This window comes from Ruditapes philippinarum, unplaced genomic scaffold (assembly GCF_026571515.1).
Source record: "Ruditapes philippinarum isolate M1 unplaced genomic scaffold, ASM2657151v2 ctg17_1_1_1_1, whole genome shotgun sequence".
In the NCBI taxonomy this organism is placed as follows: domain Eukaryota; kingdom Metazoa; phylum Mollusca; class Bivalvia; order Venerida; family Veneridae; genus Ruditapes; species Ruditapes philippinarum.
In genome coordinates this window covers 743,508-763,435 of record NW_026865484.1, presented here as the reverse complement: position 1 = coordinate 763,435, position 19,928 = coordinate 743,508, and the positions used below count along the sequence as shown (strand labels likewise).

Below are 19,928 nucleotides of genomic sequence, written 5' to 3'. Positions count from 1 at the left end.
AATAGCATGACTGACGGGGAAAAGGTGAAATACAGTGAAATACAATCAATTTTGTTGGAAGACATTAATTACTTACAAATTCATTAGAGATTTAATGAAATAAGTGAATTAATTCCACCCTTCAAATGCAATATTAAGCACACCTTAGTAAATACAATTCTACAATGTAAAAATAAAGCATACGAAGGGAAAGGTTGCATTGCCCTGAAGAATTATTTGATAAGGATAAAACGGTCATCGCCCTAACACGATTCCCAGCTAAGCATTTCATTTAGTACAAACAACTGGACCGATTACAAGCTCTAGATGAAACATGACATGTAGCTAGAGGCATAATTGAGTCATGCAATAATTAAATAAATGTTTGATTTACTGCTACTAGATTAATACCGCCCTTCAATCGGGTATTTAAAGGAGAAATGATCTCATGAAGAGGTTGACAACCCCGCTATTCATTTGTTTGTCATATTTATTATGTCATGCATGTTTATCTGTCAGTAAATCTTTATTAGATCAAATCGTTTTAAACTGACAGAGAATAGTGTGGTTACAGAAGTATTGAAACTTTTGTCTCATGACCTAGTTTGTTGAAAAATAGGTGCATATGTTCGTTTCTTTATAATTCAAAAATGTTTCCAGCGCTCAAAATAAAAAAAATTACAGGAAGAAAATTTATACAATAAAAAAAGATGCATCGGCCGGGAATCGAACCCGGGCCGCCCGCGTGGCAGGCGAGCATTCTACCACTGAACCACCGATGCTTACGAAAATATGAGAGAAAGTAAATTGTGAGTATTAAGTTTATAAAAATCGTAATTGTAATTATTTATTTTTTTGCAACATGTAGGTTTCCCTGTTTAATGATGATATGATACCTGTAAAAAGTCCCTTTAAATTTGACACGCAATTTAAAAAAAATCGTTAACAAGTTGTAATAGGCGTGACTTTGAAAATAAAGAGATTTGACAGATAAGATTGTAACTATTATCAACTGTCTATTAGACATAATAAGAGTTTTGTATTTAATTTATTAATACTTTAAAGCTGGGTCAGAGATGAGCGTACGCTACAATTATAGTAGTAAATTACAATGAATGACTAGTGTATATAATTACTTAATTTAAACACAGGAGTGAAGAAAGGGTGACTTAAGCCATATTACGTTGAAATTAAATACCTATTGTATATACTTGTTTTCAGGGACAATTCATTGGTTTAGATATTGACGAAGATAAGATTCTATTATGGAACACTTATCAACTGAATTATCTTGTAAGCCTATCAAATTATCAGTCTTTTATTCCAGTATACTAGAGGGGCCATCTGTTTATATCTTCAACAAAACATCTAAAACAATAGCTAACAAGTACATGTATCTAATTACAACTCTAAGACGACCCGCGTGTGTCGTGACTTTGGCGCCAATAGAATATATGTTAATGTAATATCAAAATTTCCCATGAAAAAATGACTCATACAACCTTGAAATAATCAGGTTTACAACTTTAAAAATAAGTTAGTTAATTATATTAAGAAATGAAAATTCAATTTATTTCAACTGACGCAACGTAAAATACTATTTGCTATATTTACATTCAAATGCGTTTTAAGTTAAACTTGTTAACCCTTACATCATTTTTACAGAAAGAAAAAGCAAGATACCCCATGAAGTAAGAAAAACAAACAAAGAAGTAAAACTTCTAAAACACTTGATTTAAGAGTTCTAAAGGTTTAGTGACAATCTGAGTTTAAAGGTTGCTAGATTAAAATCTTCTACTCGTCTGATAGTTCGTCCTTACTGTAAAACTTTAACTACTGTTTGAATACAATGATTAATGTCAGCTTTGCATGCATTTATTCTATGATAACATTAAGGTATCACATTACTAAATGTTATTTATTTTTACGTCGTTATAATTATTATACTACAATGACTCGGCGTAAAAACTGTCACCCAAATACAACTCGCGTGCCCACATGATCTATTATAATATTATTCATTAATAAGTCATAGAGGTAGGTAAAAACAGCATATCTTCAAAGATCAGCTCGACAAAGTGTCGTCTGTCTATTTAAACAGCTGTTTTGGCGGTTGTATTTTGCGAGGGGTCACCAGTTAGATTGTTTCAAGGTCAGCAATACTGTGCTTATCAGACGTTACCCAATCTCTTGGTTTAAATAGGCGATAAGACTGTTTAGTCATAATTCTAGATTGCCTTAACCTTCAGCCATTCAGAGGACGTATTTTTGCTTTCGTATCATAAAAGGGATTCCACTTGGCACCAGCCCAAAGCTGTCTTGTGCTCTGTAGATAAAGTCTCAAACCTCTTTAAGTCGAAGTATAATATACTTCACAAGTTGTGATTGGTGTTTGTGCCGGAGGGAACCTGTCTCGTACGCGAGTAACGAAGAAATTACAATCTGTGTGATTTAATGACCTGGAAAAGAAACGGTTAACTAGTCTATAAATCAATCTTTGTTTGACTTTAATTTCAAAACAGCTATCGGCTGGATGTTGACATTTGTGTGATACCCCGCTCTCTCTAGTAATTAAAACCATTTCTAGTCGTCACTTTACCCGTCAATATTTTTATACACCTTTTCCGTGAACTTACGACCCTAGAGGACCCTAATTATTGCATTGAACACACTGATAGTTAAGTTAAATGAAGCTAAAAATGGGCGTGTCAACTTCTATAGTCGGTAAGGCCATTATATATTGTTTAGGGTCACAGCAACTTTCTGTCATTAAAGATGTAATTGCTACAAGTCTTTATCAACGTACCCATCTCAAATTAACCCTAAATTATTCCAAATTAAGAAGTAAATGTTCTTGTATTGTCAACAGAGGCTGATAAATATATCGATGTTGTAAGATAATCAAACCCGGCTCTACTGCCTCCAGAAATTAAGTACTGCGCAGTTAACTATCTAGACAATCTTTTGAAAAGACACAGATCTGTCCGTCTGGGTATTATGTCATTATAATATTGGACTTTCCACTTTTTATACCCCGCCCTTGTGATATTTTTATTCATTAGACACGGAACATCCGTACTTGCTTGTTAAATTTGTGAAACTTAACACTTATTTTTTTGCGTCACTGTTATAAACTGCTGTTACTACTTATGGTCGTGGGCAGCATAAGGTGATCTATAAATTATTACTATAAATAAATAATAACAAAAGCCGAGGTATTTATATATCATATTCATCAGTCATTTGTTATCCCCAATCAAATCCCCGGCCATGCACCCCGCCCCCAGAGGACTTTCAGATGATAAAAGTCTTCGCCAAGTAAGTATGACGGGCACATAACCTGTTATTTAGGTCCTAAGATAAAACCACCTCATTGTTCTCGCCAGTCGCAATTTGCGGCACGTTTTTCACGCGGTTTCACCGCACACTCTCAAATGACTGGTGCATGTTGATAACTACATGTGTGAAACAAATGATCTTTATTTCTGATTAATTAATAAATGTATCCTACAATTTACATTGTATCATTCTACAGTATTGTACGTGTAGATTCAAAATGCATCAAATAATTAGGAGATGTTGTTTGAAGAAATTTTGGACAACAAGAAACAACAGACACACTGCTATCACAAAACCTCACCTCTGAGAACTTTGTGCTCATATGAGCTATAAAAAAATTGATATGTATCAATGCAGCCCTTTAACTGCAGAAAAAACAACCTATAAGTTACTCAGGGGCGTAGCTAGGGCTGGAAAAAATATACGCAAAGCGAGGCACGAAGTGGCGAGAGGGGGAGCGTGCGGGAGGGGGTGTCCCCCTCCCGCTGGTGGGGGTACGGGGGGTCTCCCCCGGAAAATTTTGAAAAATTAGATGTTAAATCGTGGGCTCTGGCATGTCTTGAAGCACCTTTTGCACGTAAAGCATGAAGCATTTTCAAGTCATTTTTTCCCCATAAATTGATAAACATATAGCTGCTCGTTTACTTTCTAACTTATTTCATTATAACTTCGTACAGATTTGTAAAGAAAAAAGGCAGTGTACGCCTTGTAGTTTTCTTATTTTACAGGTGCATATAAACATACACAAACATTTTTCCATGTTAAGTTTAATTAAGGATGCAGATCATGAAATTGGTTTATGTATGAATGCCCGTTCAAATGTAAAACGCATTTAACCAGATAACACGTTTTTTTTAGCATTTCTCGTCAAATCAGGCCTTCAGTCTTATTTATCCAAGTGTATGTATTATTTCCAAATGCACAAGAAACATTATACTCTGAGAACACTTCTATTCCATCGTAAGAAAGTAGGGAAATTACCAGATACAACGAGATATTAAATGGTTTAATGATCACTCTATAGGTCTCCTCAGGCTGTGATGAGAAAGTAACGGACTTACTTATAGATATATTTTGTTGCCCACAAAAAATATGGCCGGCTCATGTGTTCTTTTGAGTGTGTGTGCCGATTAACGACTTTTCTTGCGTTACTCCAGTCAATCAACGGACGAGTTTCAGCCGCATTAAAGGCGAAACATGGAGCACAAAATACTCCATCAAATAAAAGGAGGTACCTTAAGTAGATAGGTGCTTTTTTTCGAGTTCTCTGAGAGGTGCAACCCAACCTGTATGTGGCTCGAACCGTTCGGTAAGGACACCATTTTTTAGAATCTGGCATTCTTAGTCGGCTTCTGATATTAATACTTCCGATATCCAGGAATCGTGCTCCCAGGGAGCTTCTAGCGCTTCTCGAGGAAAGAAGAAGCAGGGGGAGACAAAGAGGAGAAGGTGGGCGGAGAAAAAGGGGGAGAAGGAGACGCGACATTGGCGTTTGATTTGCTTATCACAGGAGGGTCACATGCCAGGTCTTGTGAATTCTGTTTTGTTTCTACCTGGTCAGATTCATTATCGACTTGAATGGGGTCCTGTTTTAGGACCATAAAAAGGGTCGCTTGTCCTGGAATTTGGCGGATATGTTTCTTTTCATTTTGACAACTAATTACACACCAAAAATTAAATTTTGCCCCGAGTTGATGATTTTTAAAATCTTGATAGATTTAAAGTCGTTTTAAAATAGAGCTATTCCAAAGGAAACGATTTAGAAAGGATTGGTCGTAATCTTTAAGAAAAGTCTTAATAATCTTTATTTTCTGAGAATTTAACCAACGATAAGTTATTATGAGCCTAGTTTGTAGATAAATTAATGTTGTGCTTTTAATTTATCTCTGTGCAATAGGTTTGTAAATGCTTAGAGTTAACGAGAAACTTAAATTCCTATTGCACATATTACGATAATTAATAATAGAGTGACGTAATCATAGTTTAAACTTAGTAGTAAACAGTATGACGCAACGAAATATTTTGTAAACAGAAATGGAGATCTAAATCTATTGCGATAAAACCATTATTGGGCATTAAAACTTAGATTTTCTCATTTTTATTTTTTCACCTTCGGAATTTTTTTATACGCAATTGCGTATTGTGCGTAATGGGCGCTACGCCCTTGAGTTACTACCAATTTTGCTAAAAGCGCGCTAGTACCTCTAGGCAGAGACATAGATAACTACGTCATCACAGCTAGTTTTTGTTACCTCCCCTGAAATTTAGTAGAAACACATGTACTTTCAATATCTCTTTTGTCTTAAAGAAAAGAAAAGATGAGGCGTAAAAACAGTAATAAATGTTTTATAAAACTGATGAATCGAAGAAAACAGGACATTTTTTCACCCAAGAATTATTCATGAATTAATGGAAAAAGCTTTAAAGCTCATAGATCTATTTTTGCCTGCAAATTATAAGAACGTAAATGCAATGATAAATACACAAAAGAATCACACAATTAATTTTTTTACAGTAATTACATTTACTTACTGAATAACATATAATAAAATTCAACATAAGCAAACAAACGAAACGTATATAATATTTGTTCACTCTACAATTTGTCTTTTCATCATTCATGAGCATCGGTGGTTCAGTGGTAGAATGCTCGCCTGCCACGCGGGCGGCCCGGGTTCGATTCCCGGCCGATGCATCTTTTTTCTTTACATACTTATTTTTTTCGTGTGTTTAACCCAAATACGTCATTAATATCGATACAATGTCAGAACAACATTCAAAACTAACAAGATTCTTTATAACAATGTTTCGATAAAAGCTTTCTTTAATGCATCTATAATTGGTAAAGGCATGACTACCATAATGGCCCTGTATGACTTATCGGAGTTTAAACCACAAGTTTAAATACATAAATCTGGGGAAACACAATCCTAGAGGCTTTTTTTGATGAATCAAAAGTATATGAATATCTTGGTGGTCAGTTATCTATGAATCATTTCTATTTAGATTCAAAATCTGACCAACAGATATAACCAAGATAATCTGTAAATTGTACATTATCAAAAAGTGACTCCCACCTCATAAGTGCCAAGTTTTATAAGTAACTGAAAAATTTCAAACAAATTTTGTAGAAATTGCCTCTGCAAGGATCATTTCTATAAAATAAAATTAAAATCAATCATACAGTTTCTTTTAAAAGATTTTCATGATCTAAATATACAGAAAAAAAGACTACAACACTCCTAGGAGTGGTTTTTGAAACCAAAGCTACCGCCAACTTTTAAATATATATGGGGGTATATATATATATATATATACAGTATTTATATCAAGACAGTCACCCAAAAATCATTTCTGTGAAATAATTGCATTTTTTTTAATGTTTGTTGATGTCTATTACACAATGCTTCATGACAAATATCTAAGTTCTTTGTATTGTTATTTCAAACAAGAAAATATAATTAATTAATTGTTTTACCATTTAAGTCTACATAAACTAAGTGACCCTAAGGGTGGGCCAGGTTTGATCCCAGGGACATGATTTACATAACTTTTGTAGAAGACCACAAGGTGATGTTTCATGCAAAATACCTAAGCTCTGGGCATTGTTCTTTCAGAGAAGAAGATTTTTTGTTCATGAACTAAGTGACTCAAATTTAGGAAAGGCCATTTTTGACCTCACATTAGTAAATGTCAAAAAGACAATTATACATGCCAAATAATTAAGATCTATTGTAGTTTTATAAAAGAAAGTCTATATAAGCTAAATGACCCTGGGTACGGGTCAATTTGAACCCAAGGGGCAAGATATATATAACCTTTGTAAAAAAACACAAGTTGATGCTTTTTGCCAAAGATCTAAGCTCTAAGCAATGAAGTTTATAAGAAGTCCCATTACAATGTATTTTCCTATATAAGTCTATTTAAACTAAAAGACCCCTGGGCGGGCCAATTTTAACCCGAGTGACATGATTTATATAAGTTTAGTAGAAGCACACAAGTTGATGCTCAATACAAAATATATTAGCATTGGGCAATGTAGTTTCTGAGAAGAAGATTTTTAATGACATAATTTTTAAAGCCTAGCTCCTGAGAGCTACTTATGCATCAGACTGGAATCATTCATATAACTTTCATAGAGGACTACCATAGGATCATTCTACAGTCTTGTGTAATGCATCAAATAATTAGGAGATTTGCTATCACAAAACCTCACCTCTGAGAACTTTGTGCTCATATGAGCTATAAAAAAATACAAAATAAAGAAAAGAAACAAAACAACAACAATGTTGAACTGCACACTTCGAAATTTGCAAACAAATCATCAATAAATCAAACTTAACTTTAGAAAAATATCTTCCACAGAGTGAATACTTGATGCAATATTTTCATGTGCTATGTGGTCAGAATAGATACAGGATACACCAGGCCAGCCTGTACCCTTCATGCAGGTGCAAGACATTTTAGCTGTCAGTAGCTCAATTTTTGTATTTTGATATATCAAAATCCCTTAGACATTGAATGAACTATTCCAAATTCAAAGCTGGGCAAATCCATTACACAAATTCAGAAAGATAATTTGATCATTTACTTACTTAAAGCACCTGTAATGATTTTCTTATATCATGTTTACTGATTTTCCACCAAAACACCATGCACTCTTCTTGACATCAACAAATAATAAGCAAATAATTTTCAATGTGAAAAATATTTCAGAGTTATATTTTAACATGAAATTACAAAATGTTTACAATATTTTTTTCTTTATGAAGAAGTTTGTGCTAAAAATATTAACTTATAACATGCTGCTATTCTTCCACTTTCTAAATATCTTCACTAGTAAATAATTATTAATATAACATTCACTTAGTTGTACGCAAAAATGAATCCTGCAATTTTTTTTTAAAACAAAGCCAATGTTAAGTTTTGCTTTTCACATTTATGATTTTAATACAGTGAACATTAGAAAAGCACTATTAAGTCATAACTGTGTGCTAACTAAATTCTTTTTATTTCCAACAGTCACAGATATAATGAAAGTGATATGATGAATAAAATATAAGCATCTACTTACCATTCCAACATACAACAATAAATGAACACATATGACACTACAAAACTTTATTAACACTGATACCATGTTTTCTTTTCTTCTTTACGCTGTCACGTTCCAAAGCTTAAATTTAATTTCAATAACAATGCACCAAGAGAACAGACACAGACAGACAAAGATACATTACATGATTAAACACTGCTCTGATTACAGCAATAACAATTGCACTTTCTAATTAACATCAATCACTAATGGTCTGTCAAATTCAATAAGTTCCACATCCGAATCATCATCCGAATCAACCTGTTCTCTCCTGTCATCAATCTCTTTAAAATTTCTAATGTCACTCTCCACTTGAATATGTTTGGTCGCACTTACAGTCCCACCAGGCACAGTCTGATTTATCATTTCATCTTTTACATTGAGAAAACTCACTGATGTAGAATCTCTTGTATCATTAGTTTCTTGACTGCTATCTAACTCAAATCCATTCCTTGTATCATCAGAATTATATTCCGAACTTGATAAAATGACACTACTAGACAAGTCATAGTCATATCTGGTCATGGTGCGAGGAGGAAGGTCTGGAATTTTGATTTCTGAGTTAAGAATAGAAAAGATCTTTTCATTGGAATCCTTATCCCCACTTTTTGCACCGGTTACATACAACCTTAGGTCTTTCTGTTGCTGCTCTAATGTTGATATAATTTCATTCAATGTTTTCGTACGCGCCTTCAATCTCTTTGCTTCCTGTAACAATAAATAATTATTCAAATCATAAAATGTGTATATGTTTTGCAATTGATTACGTAGTTAACACATATGTCAAACATTTCTTTTTCTGTTCAGCTTGAACATAAGTGAGTACATACACTTACTGAAGGGTTCTTTTGTTTTGAAAACATGATCCATACCCCTGGTATAGGATATTTTTCCACTGAACTTAGAGATAGTTAGAAAAAAAAATGTGCATAACCATTACCAAGTGCTAATTAACACTGATTTGAGTATCCTTTAGCTAAAATAATGACATTTTATCCGCAAACTTTCTTATTTACCTGCATTAAGTTTTCTTCTACAATTTTTCTTTTTTCTCTGCATTTTCTTGCAGCTCGATTGTTTGAAACTCGCCGTTTAAGCATTCTTTCAACTTCTTCCTCAGACATCTAAAATTTTAATATAAATTGAAAGGCAAAATTTAATGTCTTAAAATAACAAGAGGGCCATGATGGCCCTGAAATTGCTTGACTAAATGTAAAAACTCTCCATGACAAGAAATATTGTAAACTGTAAACAAAAGAAGATATAAAATCTAAATCATAAATTGATATCTGTATCTGAAAAAGTGCATTTGTAAAAACATTACCGGTTGCTATTGCACATTACCGGTTGCTATTGCTAAGGGAAAACAACAGTTCCAAAAGGTGATGCATTTTAGGAAAATCAATGACCCCTGGGCCAGGGCTAATTTTGACCCGGTAGACTCTCATTAGAAGATGTTTCATGCCAAATATCTAAGCTCTAGCTCTTTGGGTCTTTTAAAAGAAGGTTTTTAAAGTTTTTTTTCTCTTTCTGGTGCCATTGCAACCAGAGTTCTGCAAGGAATTAAATTCTTTCAACAAATTTCAAAGGTGACCACCAAAGGAACATTTCTGTGAAGTTTTGATGAAATTGGCTAAGCGGTTTAAGAGATGTTGTTTACAGCAAAAGTTTACAGACGATTGCTGCCCTTTTGTTAGTACAAATTTACATAGTACCTTAATGCTCTGTAATACAGCTTTACGTTCATTTTCTTCTTTCGTTAAATCAATCATGGTTTTTCCCTGAACTAAACGTCTTTGCAAAATGGCTTGCTTCAGTTCTTGCCTGAGTGACTGACATGGTAAACTTGGAACATTACATGTATCAGCCGTCGAAGACCTCATTTGGACCTTGTTTGGAATTAAAGTTGGTGGAATATGGGCACTGATACCCTGCATCACAACTGGACTCTCAAGCTTGACATTGCTCAACTGGTATAGTGGTGCATTTACAACTGGGGCTTCAACTTTTATCTCAGTAGCCAACCTGTTTTCTCCCTGTTTCTTAGTATCTTTTTCACATGTGTCAGTGACAATACATTGACTGGATGTTTTGATAACATTTTCTATCTTTTCTTCCTTTATTACACGTGTAGCCTGAAGATAATTTCAAATGATTATTTCTTGCAAAAAAATCAACAAATAATGGCATCTGTAAAATTATATAATACTATGTAAACTTCCAACACATTTGTGTACAAGAGGGCCATGATGGCCCTAATCCCTCACCTGAGATTTAAGTGACATTATGCACATCCAAATGTTATGTGCACAGGTAAATTTTAAAAAGTCCAAAAAAGTTTACATTTTGCCATAATTGTGATCAATTTTATATTTTACTATGGAAAAACGATCAACAATTATCCATGTAACCCACAAAAATTTCTATAAATATCATTTGGAATGTATCAATAACATTAAATATTAAATAAAAAAGATGGAGGCAGTCTTTTTATCCTAAACATCAATTATTGGTCAATCACCATTATAACAGTCAATCTCTTGAAATATAATATAAATTCAGCTCAACTTGACAGTGAAAACATGAGCATTATGTCACTTTCAAATGTACATTGCTAAAATTGATCAAAGTAATTCAATGCTAAAGTAAGTTATTATGTAACATTGCACTGGGTTGTCATTCTTGACCCCAGCTACATAATTTATAAATTTATGAAAGATTTGTAGAGGTTTACATGCAAAATATCTAAGTTCTCCAGATGGGACATTGTAGTTTTAAACAAAAAGACTAATATATGTATATATCAATTAGATACATCAAGTTTACCCTGGTCTAAACCTAGAATTTTTTTCTACTTTGGATTATTTTCGATGTGTATTTTGGCATATATTTAGTAATAATAAATGGGCTTGGTCCATCATGATTGTCAAAAATTGCTGATCAATAAAAAATGATTTTCATGTTTAAAAATGTGTGTTTTTTTACCTGCCTAAGCCTGCATGACTTATGTAGTTTAAAGACATTCAAAACCACTTTGTCCTAAATTACTAATAATTTTGACAATGTTTAACATTTTGATAATATCCTTTGATATACAAACATGATATTTCAATATCTTACATACATTTGGTGTAGAATTTCCCATGAGCACCTCAGTCAACTTGTTTTTTTCTGGTGCAACAACCTGTCCTTGCACCTTACTCTCATTTGGCACATGTTTACACACCAGTATCTGAACCTGTTAAAAATAGAATATTTCAATAAAGTTCTTATCAATTAATTTATATGCATAAATACTAACAAATATGCATACTCCCACCAAATATGGACAATTCATGTTCTATTACCATTTAAATACACTTGTGAAGATTATATATATATTCAATTAATAGCTCTAAACCAGGAAAATGAGATGATCTGATCATCATGTATTAAAACCTCAAATTAAAAAAATCTCAATCAATTTGCATCTGGTCACGACTTAAAAACCGAGTCACGCGAGTGTGATATAAATCTAAATATAAAACAGCTCACTTTATTACTTAGTGCATGTACTTTATTCAAAACAGATGAACTGGCGAATACTTATTACTAGGAAATTACTCAAACCAGGCATGTGCAATGGATAAATTGACGATTCACTTATTTATTTTTTCTAAATTTTAAGCGTAAATTTTATCATGTACAGTAGAATACTGGCTATTGTATTACGACTTTCTACAATATTTTATAGTTTATTAAAAACCAGACATTTTCATTTATTGTTACCTTTTTTTCACCTGACAAAAATGAAAGGCTAGCTGGATCCACAAGTGACGGCACCTCCTCTATATCGTTACACAGAAAGTAGGTCGTTCCGGGTTCGGTCGTAACATTTAAACCTAGATGAGAATTCAAGCGACTTTCAAAAAACTCTGGCTTACATACTAATTTAATCGACATTTTTATACTGTATAGTATCTTGTTAAATGTACTGAAAGTTATGAAACTAGAAAAATATCCAGGAAAATTAAACAATTTTAATAATTTTATTACACAATCGTAAAGTGTTCTATAAATAGAATTACGAAACGGTGAAGACATGAAATTCTCCATACAGTACATCAGAATAAAAACATTTAGTCATATTCGACCTATTTACCAATTTAATTATTCGTGAATTATGAATTTATTTATTTATTGTATTATTTATTATGTTTTTAAAAAAAACGTGGTCTTCCCTGAATGTGCATAACATTTCATATTTATAGACTAAAATCTAAAAGTTCATTATTAGGGCCTACTGTTCCACAAGCTGGCACAAGATCTCGACATTTATTAAAAAGTCACGTGCTGGTTATAATATATATACAAATATACATATATACCCAATCACATCCAAAATTGAGAAACTATACATTTTGCATGTGCACAAGTTTATTATGCTGAACATACACATGACGAATATATTTAACATAATTATGTATCAATGTAAATAAAAATATTACATACATGTATATTGATTGATTTCTCAGTGTTAAGATTGAATAGGAAACATAATTATGTTAATTTTATCAATACGTGTTTATATATTCTGATTATTATACATCTAAACGATACAGAACAAAAATAATATTAAATCATCACAAGAAAGATTTATTGTTTAAAATGGAACCCCTCATCTTTTTTGGATGAAATCTTAAGATTTTAGAATATACCAATATGCCGTTAAATGATTAAGCTTCATTTTGCTCAAAGTTCTAGAATTTATAAAGTAGTTCATTTTCCAATACATGCACATCGCTGGTATACGAATGGGCCGTAAAGGTACGTGCATTTTTTACCGCTGTTTTAAGATTTGCAATCAAAATGTTGAAGCCATGTGACATCTCTTATTGTTATTAGTTAGGCTATTTGAGTGGCAGTTCTAACTTTGTAACTGTTTTTAATTTTAAATTATTCATTATAATTGAGCCGCGTCATGACAAAACCAACATAATGGGTTTGCGACCAGCATGGATCCAGACCAGCCTGCGCATCCGCGCAGTCTGATCAAGATCCATGCTGTTCGCTTACCAAGTCTATTACAAGTAGAGAAACTGATAGCGAACAGCATGGATCCTGATCAGACTGCGCGGATGCGCAGGCTGGTCTGGATCCATGCTGGTCGCAAACCCATTATGTTGGTTTTGTCATGACACGGCTCATATCTATATTATATGTGGCGCGTATATTATCCATGCCACAATAAAAGAAGGAAGCACACACGTCATGAAGATACCACAGCTCTGCCCTTTCGGTTTTCAAAATGACGCAGATTTCTTTCATGACACTATATCCGGTGCAGATGATGAGAACTCAAGGATGCACTTCAGATTTAAGATTTCTTTGCCCACTCTCCATTTTCTGATGTCATTTTCAAATTTCGTTTGCCTACTGCGTTTTTTAAAAATATTTTAATACGCAATTGAATGTTGCGAATCTAGAACATAAAACCATATACACGACAAGAGGAAATTAAAGTTAAATCAAAGACGTAAAATATACTTGAATGGTTTATTGCCTAAAAATTGTTAGATATCGCCTTTACTCCACATTAATATAATTAACCCGACTATTCGGGTGTCGGTATCAGCGTTAGCATAATTCTTTTGAAGTGCCACTTCTTGTACAATATCATTTCTCACACAACCACTAAAATGTTTAGGTATGTGCTTGTATCTTCACACGTGTATTTGAAATAAATGACGTCATTATCCAAGTTCCCTAACTCTGGAATGAATTTTGACAGACTTACGGCGAATTTAAACAATTCCTGATTAAAATGTTGTATGCAACACCAATCTTCAAAACTACCGAAGGTATTCAGATCACTGTCCAAGATCCACAACTCTTACACGGATTTTCACTGAAATATAGCCCTTTGTGAACTTGGAAAATTCTTGTTTAAAGCACCACCAATCTTTAAATCTCCTGAAAAGCATCCACTTGAACTTCAGGATTATTATTGGAAATTACCTTTTCAAGGCTAATAACTCTGACATGGAATTTGACTTAATTATGACCCTTGGCTAACTTAACATTATTAGTTAAAAGTTTTGCATATCAAAACTACTGAAGGTAATGACTTGAAATTTAAAATATGTCGTCAAAATCATCATTTGAGGTTACTTTTAAGGCCCATTATTCTGGCATGGAATTCGACTGAATTATGCAGACATTTGTTAACAAAGAAAATTATTTTCTCTATTTTTATCGCCACATCAGCGTTGTTTGTGCCGTGTGGAGGCTGTAAAAAGTCGCCCGTACTGTTATATTTCCGATCCTTAAACACGACAGTGTTGTTGTGTTTATGGTATTTTTTAGTTTCAACTACATGTATTTGGCTTTTTCGATTTGGGTGGTTCCAATATTCCTACTTGAATAATGTTGAATCACCCTTCGGATATGTTGTCTGTTTTTTAACTTTGTCTTTTGACGTCTTATCTGTGATATGCAGGCTTCATAACCTCTGATCTCCTTTCCAAATTTCCATTTTGTTTAGTTCCGCCCATTGTTTTCTCATTTAGGACACACGCTTTCTCATACGCCGTTTTTGATGGAGTGGCACGGAAGTGTAACATTGAACGTTCCATGATAACCGCCATATGAACACATGTTTCTAAATTCAAAATTTGGCCATTTCAAGTTAAAATATTGAATCCTGCTTAAGCCGGTGGGGGGGGGGAAAGGTGTAGTTTGCACTTGACAGCACCGTCCATGAACAGTCTCAATCAAACCGAGCCTGCAACATTTTTAATTTTACCGTTTTGGACTTTCTTTACAGATTCTTATTTTCTCTATCTAAATAGTTAAATTTTTGTTTTCTAAAATACAAAAGGTATTTCTTTGCAAATCAATGCATGTCTTTTGATTTTAATAAGATATCTCTGGAATGGAATTTGACTGATTCACGGCCCTGAGTGATCTTAAGAAATAGCATGACTGAGTTTTGCACGCAACATTTATCTCATAAACTATGCTGATAGTATCCATACGGGCAGTGATATTAGTCGAGCGTGCTTTCCTACTGATAGCTCTTGTACTATGTCGTTAGTGCAGACATTCTAACATTTGGGCTTTAGGTTGCTATCCCATTGTTCTCCCCCATTGACACAATTAAAGCAATTTTAGCTACATAAACGCCTCGTGGAATCAATAGCATCAAAAATAAATTATTGTTATCTAGCCAACAAAAACACTTAAATAAGCATTACATGTAGGAACAAATTCTCACCTACAGTCAAGGTTGTAAGTAAAGTATCAGTATAGATGTAATAAATACATGTTTTATTATCAATGACTTCATAATCGATCATATATCGTGATGGATCTACTAATCAAACGCACCAACACTTGATAATCTTGTAGATAATCCGAGATGGCGCGTGGCGTTGACATTATCGTCTGGAGGAATCTCCCGTGGCGAGATTTGTATCAAGTTAGCGCGTGCCACAAATTCTCAAATTTAGTATTGAAACAAGGGGACATTGTTTTTGATAACATATCATAAGTACAACTTTTGTTACATGGATATATAAATGTGTAATAAAAGCAGCCATGTGAAAACAAAAAATATCCGCTGATCGAGCTAAATTAGATAGTCCATATAAATGCTTTTGTCAACTGTTTATAATGCAAACAAATGTTTATTTTTTACAGCAAAACAGAAACTATTCTAAAAGAATAGCGTATCACAGCTATTTTGATGTTGACAATACAAATCTGAATAGTATCACATGACGCCATAAGGTTCCTATAAAGTCAAGAATTCTTTTTTATGATGCCTTTTACCAGATGCTTACGTGTGTTTTTTCATTGTCATCATATCTTTTGTGTCCCCAATTGTTTTATCAATCATGATTTATATCAGGTTGTACCTGTCTTAAAAAAACAACCCAAAACACACAGATAACTATAAAGAATGTCATGAAAAGACTGGCATTATAAAAGATATATAAAAATTGCTTCATAAACAAGCATTGATATCACTTTTATTCTTAGATGTACAATCGCTGCTTTGTCACACATTTTATGTCTTTATCAAAGCAATTTTGATGAAAGGATAACTAATAAAGCTTTCAGAAACAATTACCGTATCATATTTTGCTCCCAGTGACATTTGTGAAAATTTGATCAAGAATTGCTCTAAATAAACATATCAGTTTACCATATTTTATTTATAAACTAATTGGTCATTTGGAAGAGTCCAAAGAGAGTGTGAGGTTCTGTATATAATATAACGCATTTACAAATTCGTCATATGTTCCTGAATGTCACTAGAAGCTAAGTGGGTGACTTTTCTTATTTCCGTATTTTCTTTGTCAACGTAAATATAGAGCATTTTAGTGATAGCTAGGATTCAGGAAAAATAGCCTGTGTTTTTGCTATCATCTTGTGCAATTACAATACTTTCTTTTCGACCTTCGAACACAGAATACAATTACGATTTAAGATCATACACAATTATTACAGTTTAGGATCATACACAAATACCGTTGAGGACCTTCCGCAAATATAGTTAAAAACTTTAGACAAATACGGTTTAGGACCATACACAAATATACGGTTAAAGACCATATAAACAAATTCGGTTTAGTACCATACGCATATATACGTTATTGCAATACACAAATACGGTTTAGGAACATACACATCTACGGTTAATGGTTATAAAAAAAAACGGTTTTCGATTGTGTATGACCATACATAAATACTGTTAAGGACCATACACAAATTAAAACGGTTAAAGATCCTACACAAATACTGTTAAGGACCTACACAAAGATGGTTAAAGACCATAAACAAATATGGTTTAGGACCATGTACACATACGGATAAGGATCATACACAAATACGGTTTAGAATTATAAACAAGTACCGATCAGTGCAATACACACATAGGTTAAGAATCATACACAAATACGGTTAAGGATCATACACAAATACGGTTAAGGATCATACACAAATACGGTTAAGGATCATACACGAATACGGTTGAGGATCATACACAAATACAGTTAAGGAGCATTAACAAATACGGTTAAGGAGCATTAACAAATACGGTTAAGGATCATACACAAATACGGTTAAGGAGCATTAACAAATACGGTTAAGGAGCATACATAAATACGGTAAAGGATCATACACGAATACGGTTAAGGAGCATACACAAATACGGTTAAGGAGCATTAACAAATACGGTTAAGGAACATACATAAATACGGTAAAGGATCATACACAATTACGGTTAAGAAGCAAACACAAATACGGTTAAGGAGCATTAACAATACTGTTTAGAATTATAAATAGATACAGTTCATGATCATGCATACATACCGTTTAGGACCATACACAAACACGGTTTACATCCATGCACAAATACGGTTAAGGACATTCACAAAAATAAGGTTTAGGACCATACACAAGTACGGTTTAGGGCCATACACAAATAAGTTTTAGGATAACGCACACGTGTGGTTTAGGGCCATATACAAATACGGATTTGGAACATACACACTCGAGTATACTGCACTATTTATGATGTTTTTAAGTTTTACATGGTAAGTTCTTTTTACCACAAACGGGTACTATTTACATTTCATGCGTGTTACAAAAACCATACTTTACATGTACCTATAAGGCCGTTTGCCTCTCAACCCAGGGGCCCTACTCGGGTCACAACCATGTTTCATCATACAACACCAGTATTTGTTAGTGGTTCAAATACGTGTTAATCTTTCATCAAAACCGAGCAAAAATGAATATATCTAAAAACTTACTTGGCCTCAACTTTGTAAAAGTCAATTCGGAAAATTAGGGGAAATTAATTAGTAAAACAAGCTGGTATTTCACTTGTTGTTGGCCAATTAGAACATAAAAAATGCATTCGTAAATTTCCAGGCCATTACTTTATACAATCTGTTTAAATATTCTTTTCAATGATATTTTAAAAGGTTAATGGCATAGAAAGATAAGGATATATGCTAAAATAGATACCCGGGCATGGATATGTAACATTTACATTATTTTCAATTCATTAATATTTGAACAAGATGTACTTTCATGTCAATACTAGAGTATTGGTTGACTTTGGGTTCATAAATCATACATTGTTGTCTATTAAAAGACTTGGTTTAACAACAAATCGTTACGTATAGACTAACTGAACCCAATAAATCACAATTTAGTTTTACTGGACCTAAACATTGTCGTATTTATTTCCAAGAACTACTAGTTCTCCCTGTATCAAGAGTATCAGTTTCCATCACAAAAGTAAAACTGTAATGGATAGTATTTCCTGACAAATTTGAATTAGGGCAAATGTGTGCGGGTGTTTTTTGGACAAAAATGTCATGACACATTTCTGTAGCTTCTCTGTATTGGTCAATAATTTGACCATTACAATTAATTATAAATACATGTTAGAAGGTAGTTTAGATTAATGCAACACAATCAGCAATCTAACTATCGTCGCAACATTTCGGGTCTCTTCGTCAAACTGCGGATGATGATGGTTATTGGTAAACGGTGACTTTAATTCGTATAATAGTATTAAAAAGCGTCATTGTTGTGAATTTTACGGTGTAAACGGAAATATCCGAACCCAATGTTTACATCATTTGGAAATCAGTAACGTTACATACATTTTGGTTTATTAGTATTGCCAAACATCCGTAAAGAAAGATAATCTATGGACCGTGTTTGTTTTTTAATACCAAGATATTGCAAAAGGAAAAAAAAAATATGAAAGCTCAGGCTGTTCTTCTTAAAAGAAAAAAAAATGATGGGACAACATATAAGGTTATTAAACAACATTTCATGTTCCACTTTTACCCTTCACAAAAAGAGCACTTGATTATTTCAAACGGCAATCATCAGAAAAATGTTTACCTACATTGAAATCTATATATTTAATACATTTTCAGCTTTCAGTTTCGATAATGTACAGTCGGTTATTTGATAGTGAACGCATTGATCTTTTACATTTCCTATTCTTTAGGAAATATTTTGGTCATAAACTTCCTGTTACTGCTTGCATATTTTACAGTCATACTAAACATTCAATTATACTATTCTAAAAATAAATAAATAGATAATTAAAAAAAATATAGCAATAAAATATGATTAAACTATTGTAACTGGATGTAAATGTAATTGAAAATCATTTTCAGGTAGAAAAATATTTTAAAAAATGAAACACTTCTTTGTGTGAATTAAAGAATTATGCGGTTGTTATAAAAAAAAAAGGGAATAATAAATCATATATGTACAGTTCCTGACTTCGCTGTCAACAATCCGTTATATTCCATATATAAATATGATACGACAATTAATTCAGACAAGCTTTAGACTATCTATTATTTATTTAAGAACCAAAAAAAAAGCAGGTATATGATATAAATACTATCGAGTTATAAATTGATATCTTATTACTATTAGAATGATGAAAGGAGATTTGGATAACTTCATTTTTTTCCACAGATTCAATAATCAA

The 19,928-nt window shown here is 33.0% G+C and overlaps 1 protein-coding gene and 2 non-coding genes across 3 annotated transcripts; 1 reads left to right on the top strand and 2 right to left on the bottom strand.

Moving 5' to 3' along the window:
• Window positions 1–690: 690 nt before the first annotated feature.
• Trnag-gcc (transfer RNA glycine (anticodon GCC)) lies at window positions 691–761 on the bottom strand. Its single transcript has one exon. It is a non-coding gene; the product is annotated as a tRNA-Gly (tRNA).
• Window positions 762–5,942: 5,181 nt separating this feature from the next.
• Trnag-gcc (transfer RNA glycine (anticodon GCC)) lies at window positions 5,943–6,013 on the top strand. The gene has a single exon. It is a non-coding gene; the product is annotated as a tRNA-Gly (tRNA).
• A 2,466-nt stretch (window positions 6,014–8,479) lies between these two features.
• On the bottom strand, window positions 8,480–12,489 carry LOC132729285 (uncharacterized). Its single transcript, XM_060715010.1, has 5 exons — window positions 12,182–12,489; window positions 11,538–11,651; window positions 10,129–10,548; window positions 9,430–9,537; window positions 8,480–9,121 (listed from the first exon to the last, which is right to left on the bottom strand). The coding sequence occupies exons 1-5, from the start codon at window positions 12,353–12,355 to the stop codon at window positions 8,603–8,605; spliced, it is 1,335 nt and encodes a 444-aa protein (XP_060570993.1). The 5' UTR covers window positions 12,356–12,489; the 3' UTR covers window positions 8,480–8,602.
• Between the last annotated feature and the right edge of the window lie 7,439 nt (window positions 12,490–19,928).

Bases quoted from the DNA above. Each gene is read 5' to 3' on its own strand.
- LOC132729285 (XM_060715010.1), bottom strand. From the start codon at position 12,355: ATGTCGATTAAATTAGTATGTAAGCCAGAGTTTTTTGAAAGTCGCTTG. The intron at 11,652-12,181 runs GTAACAATAAAT...TATTTTTAACAG, and splicing joins TTTTGTCAGGTGAAAAAAAG to GTTCAGATACTGGTGTGTAA. The intron at 9,122-9,429 runs GTAAATAAGAAA...TTATTGTTACAG, and splicing joins TAGAAGAAAACTTAATGCAG to GAAGCAAAGAGATTGAAGGC.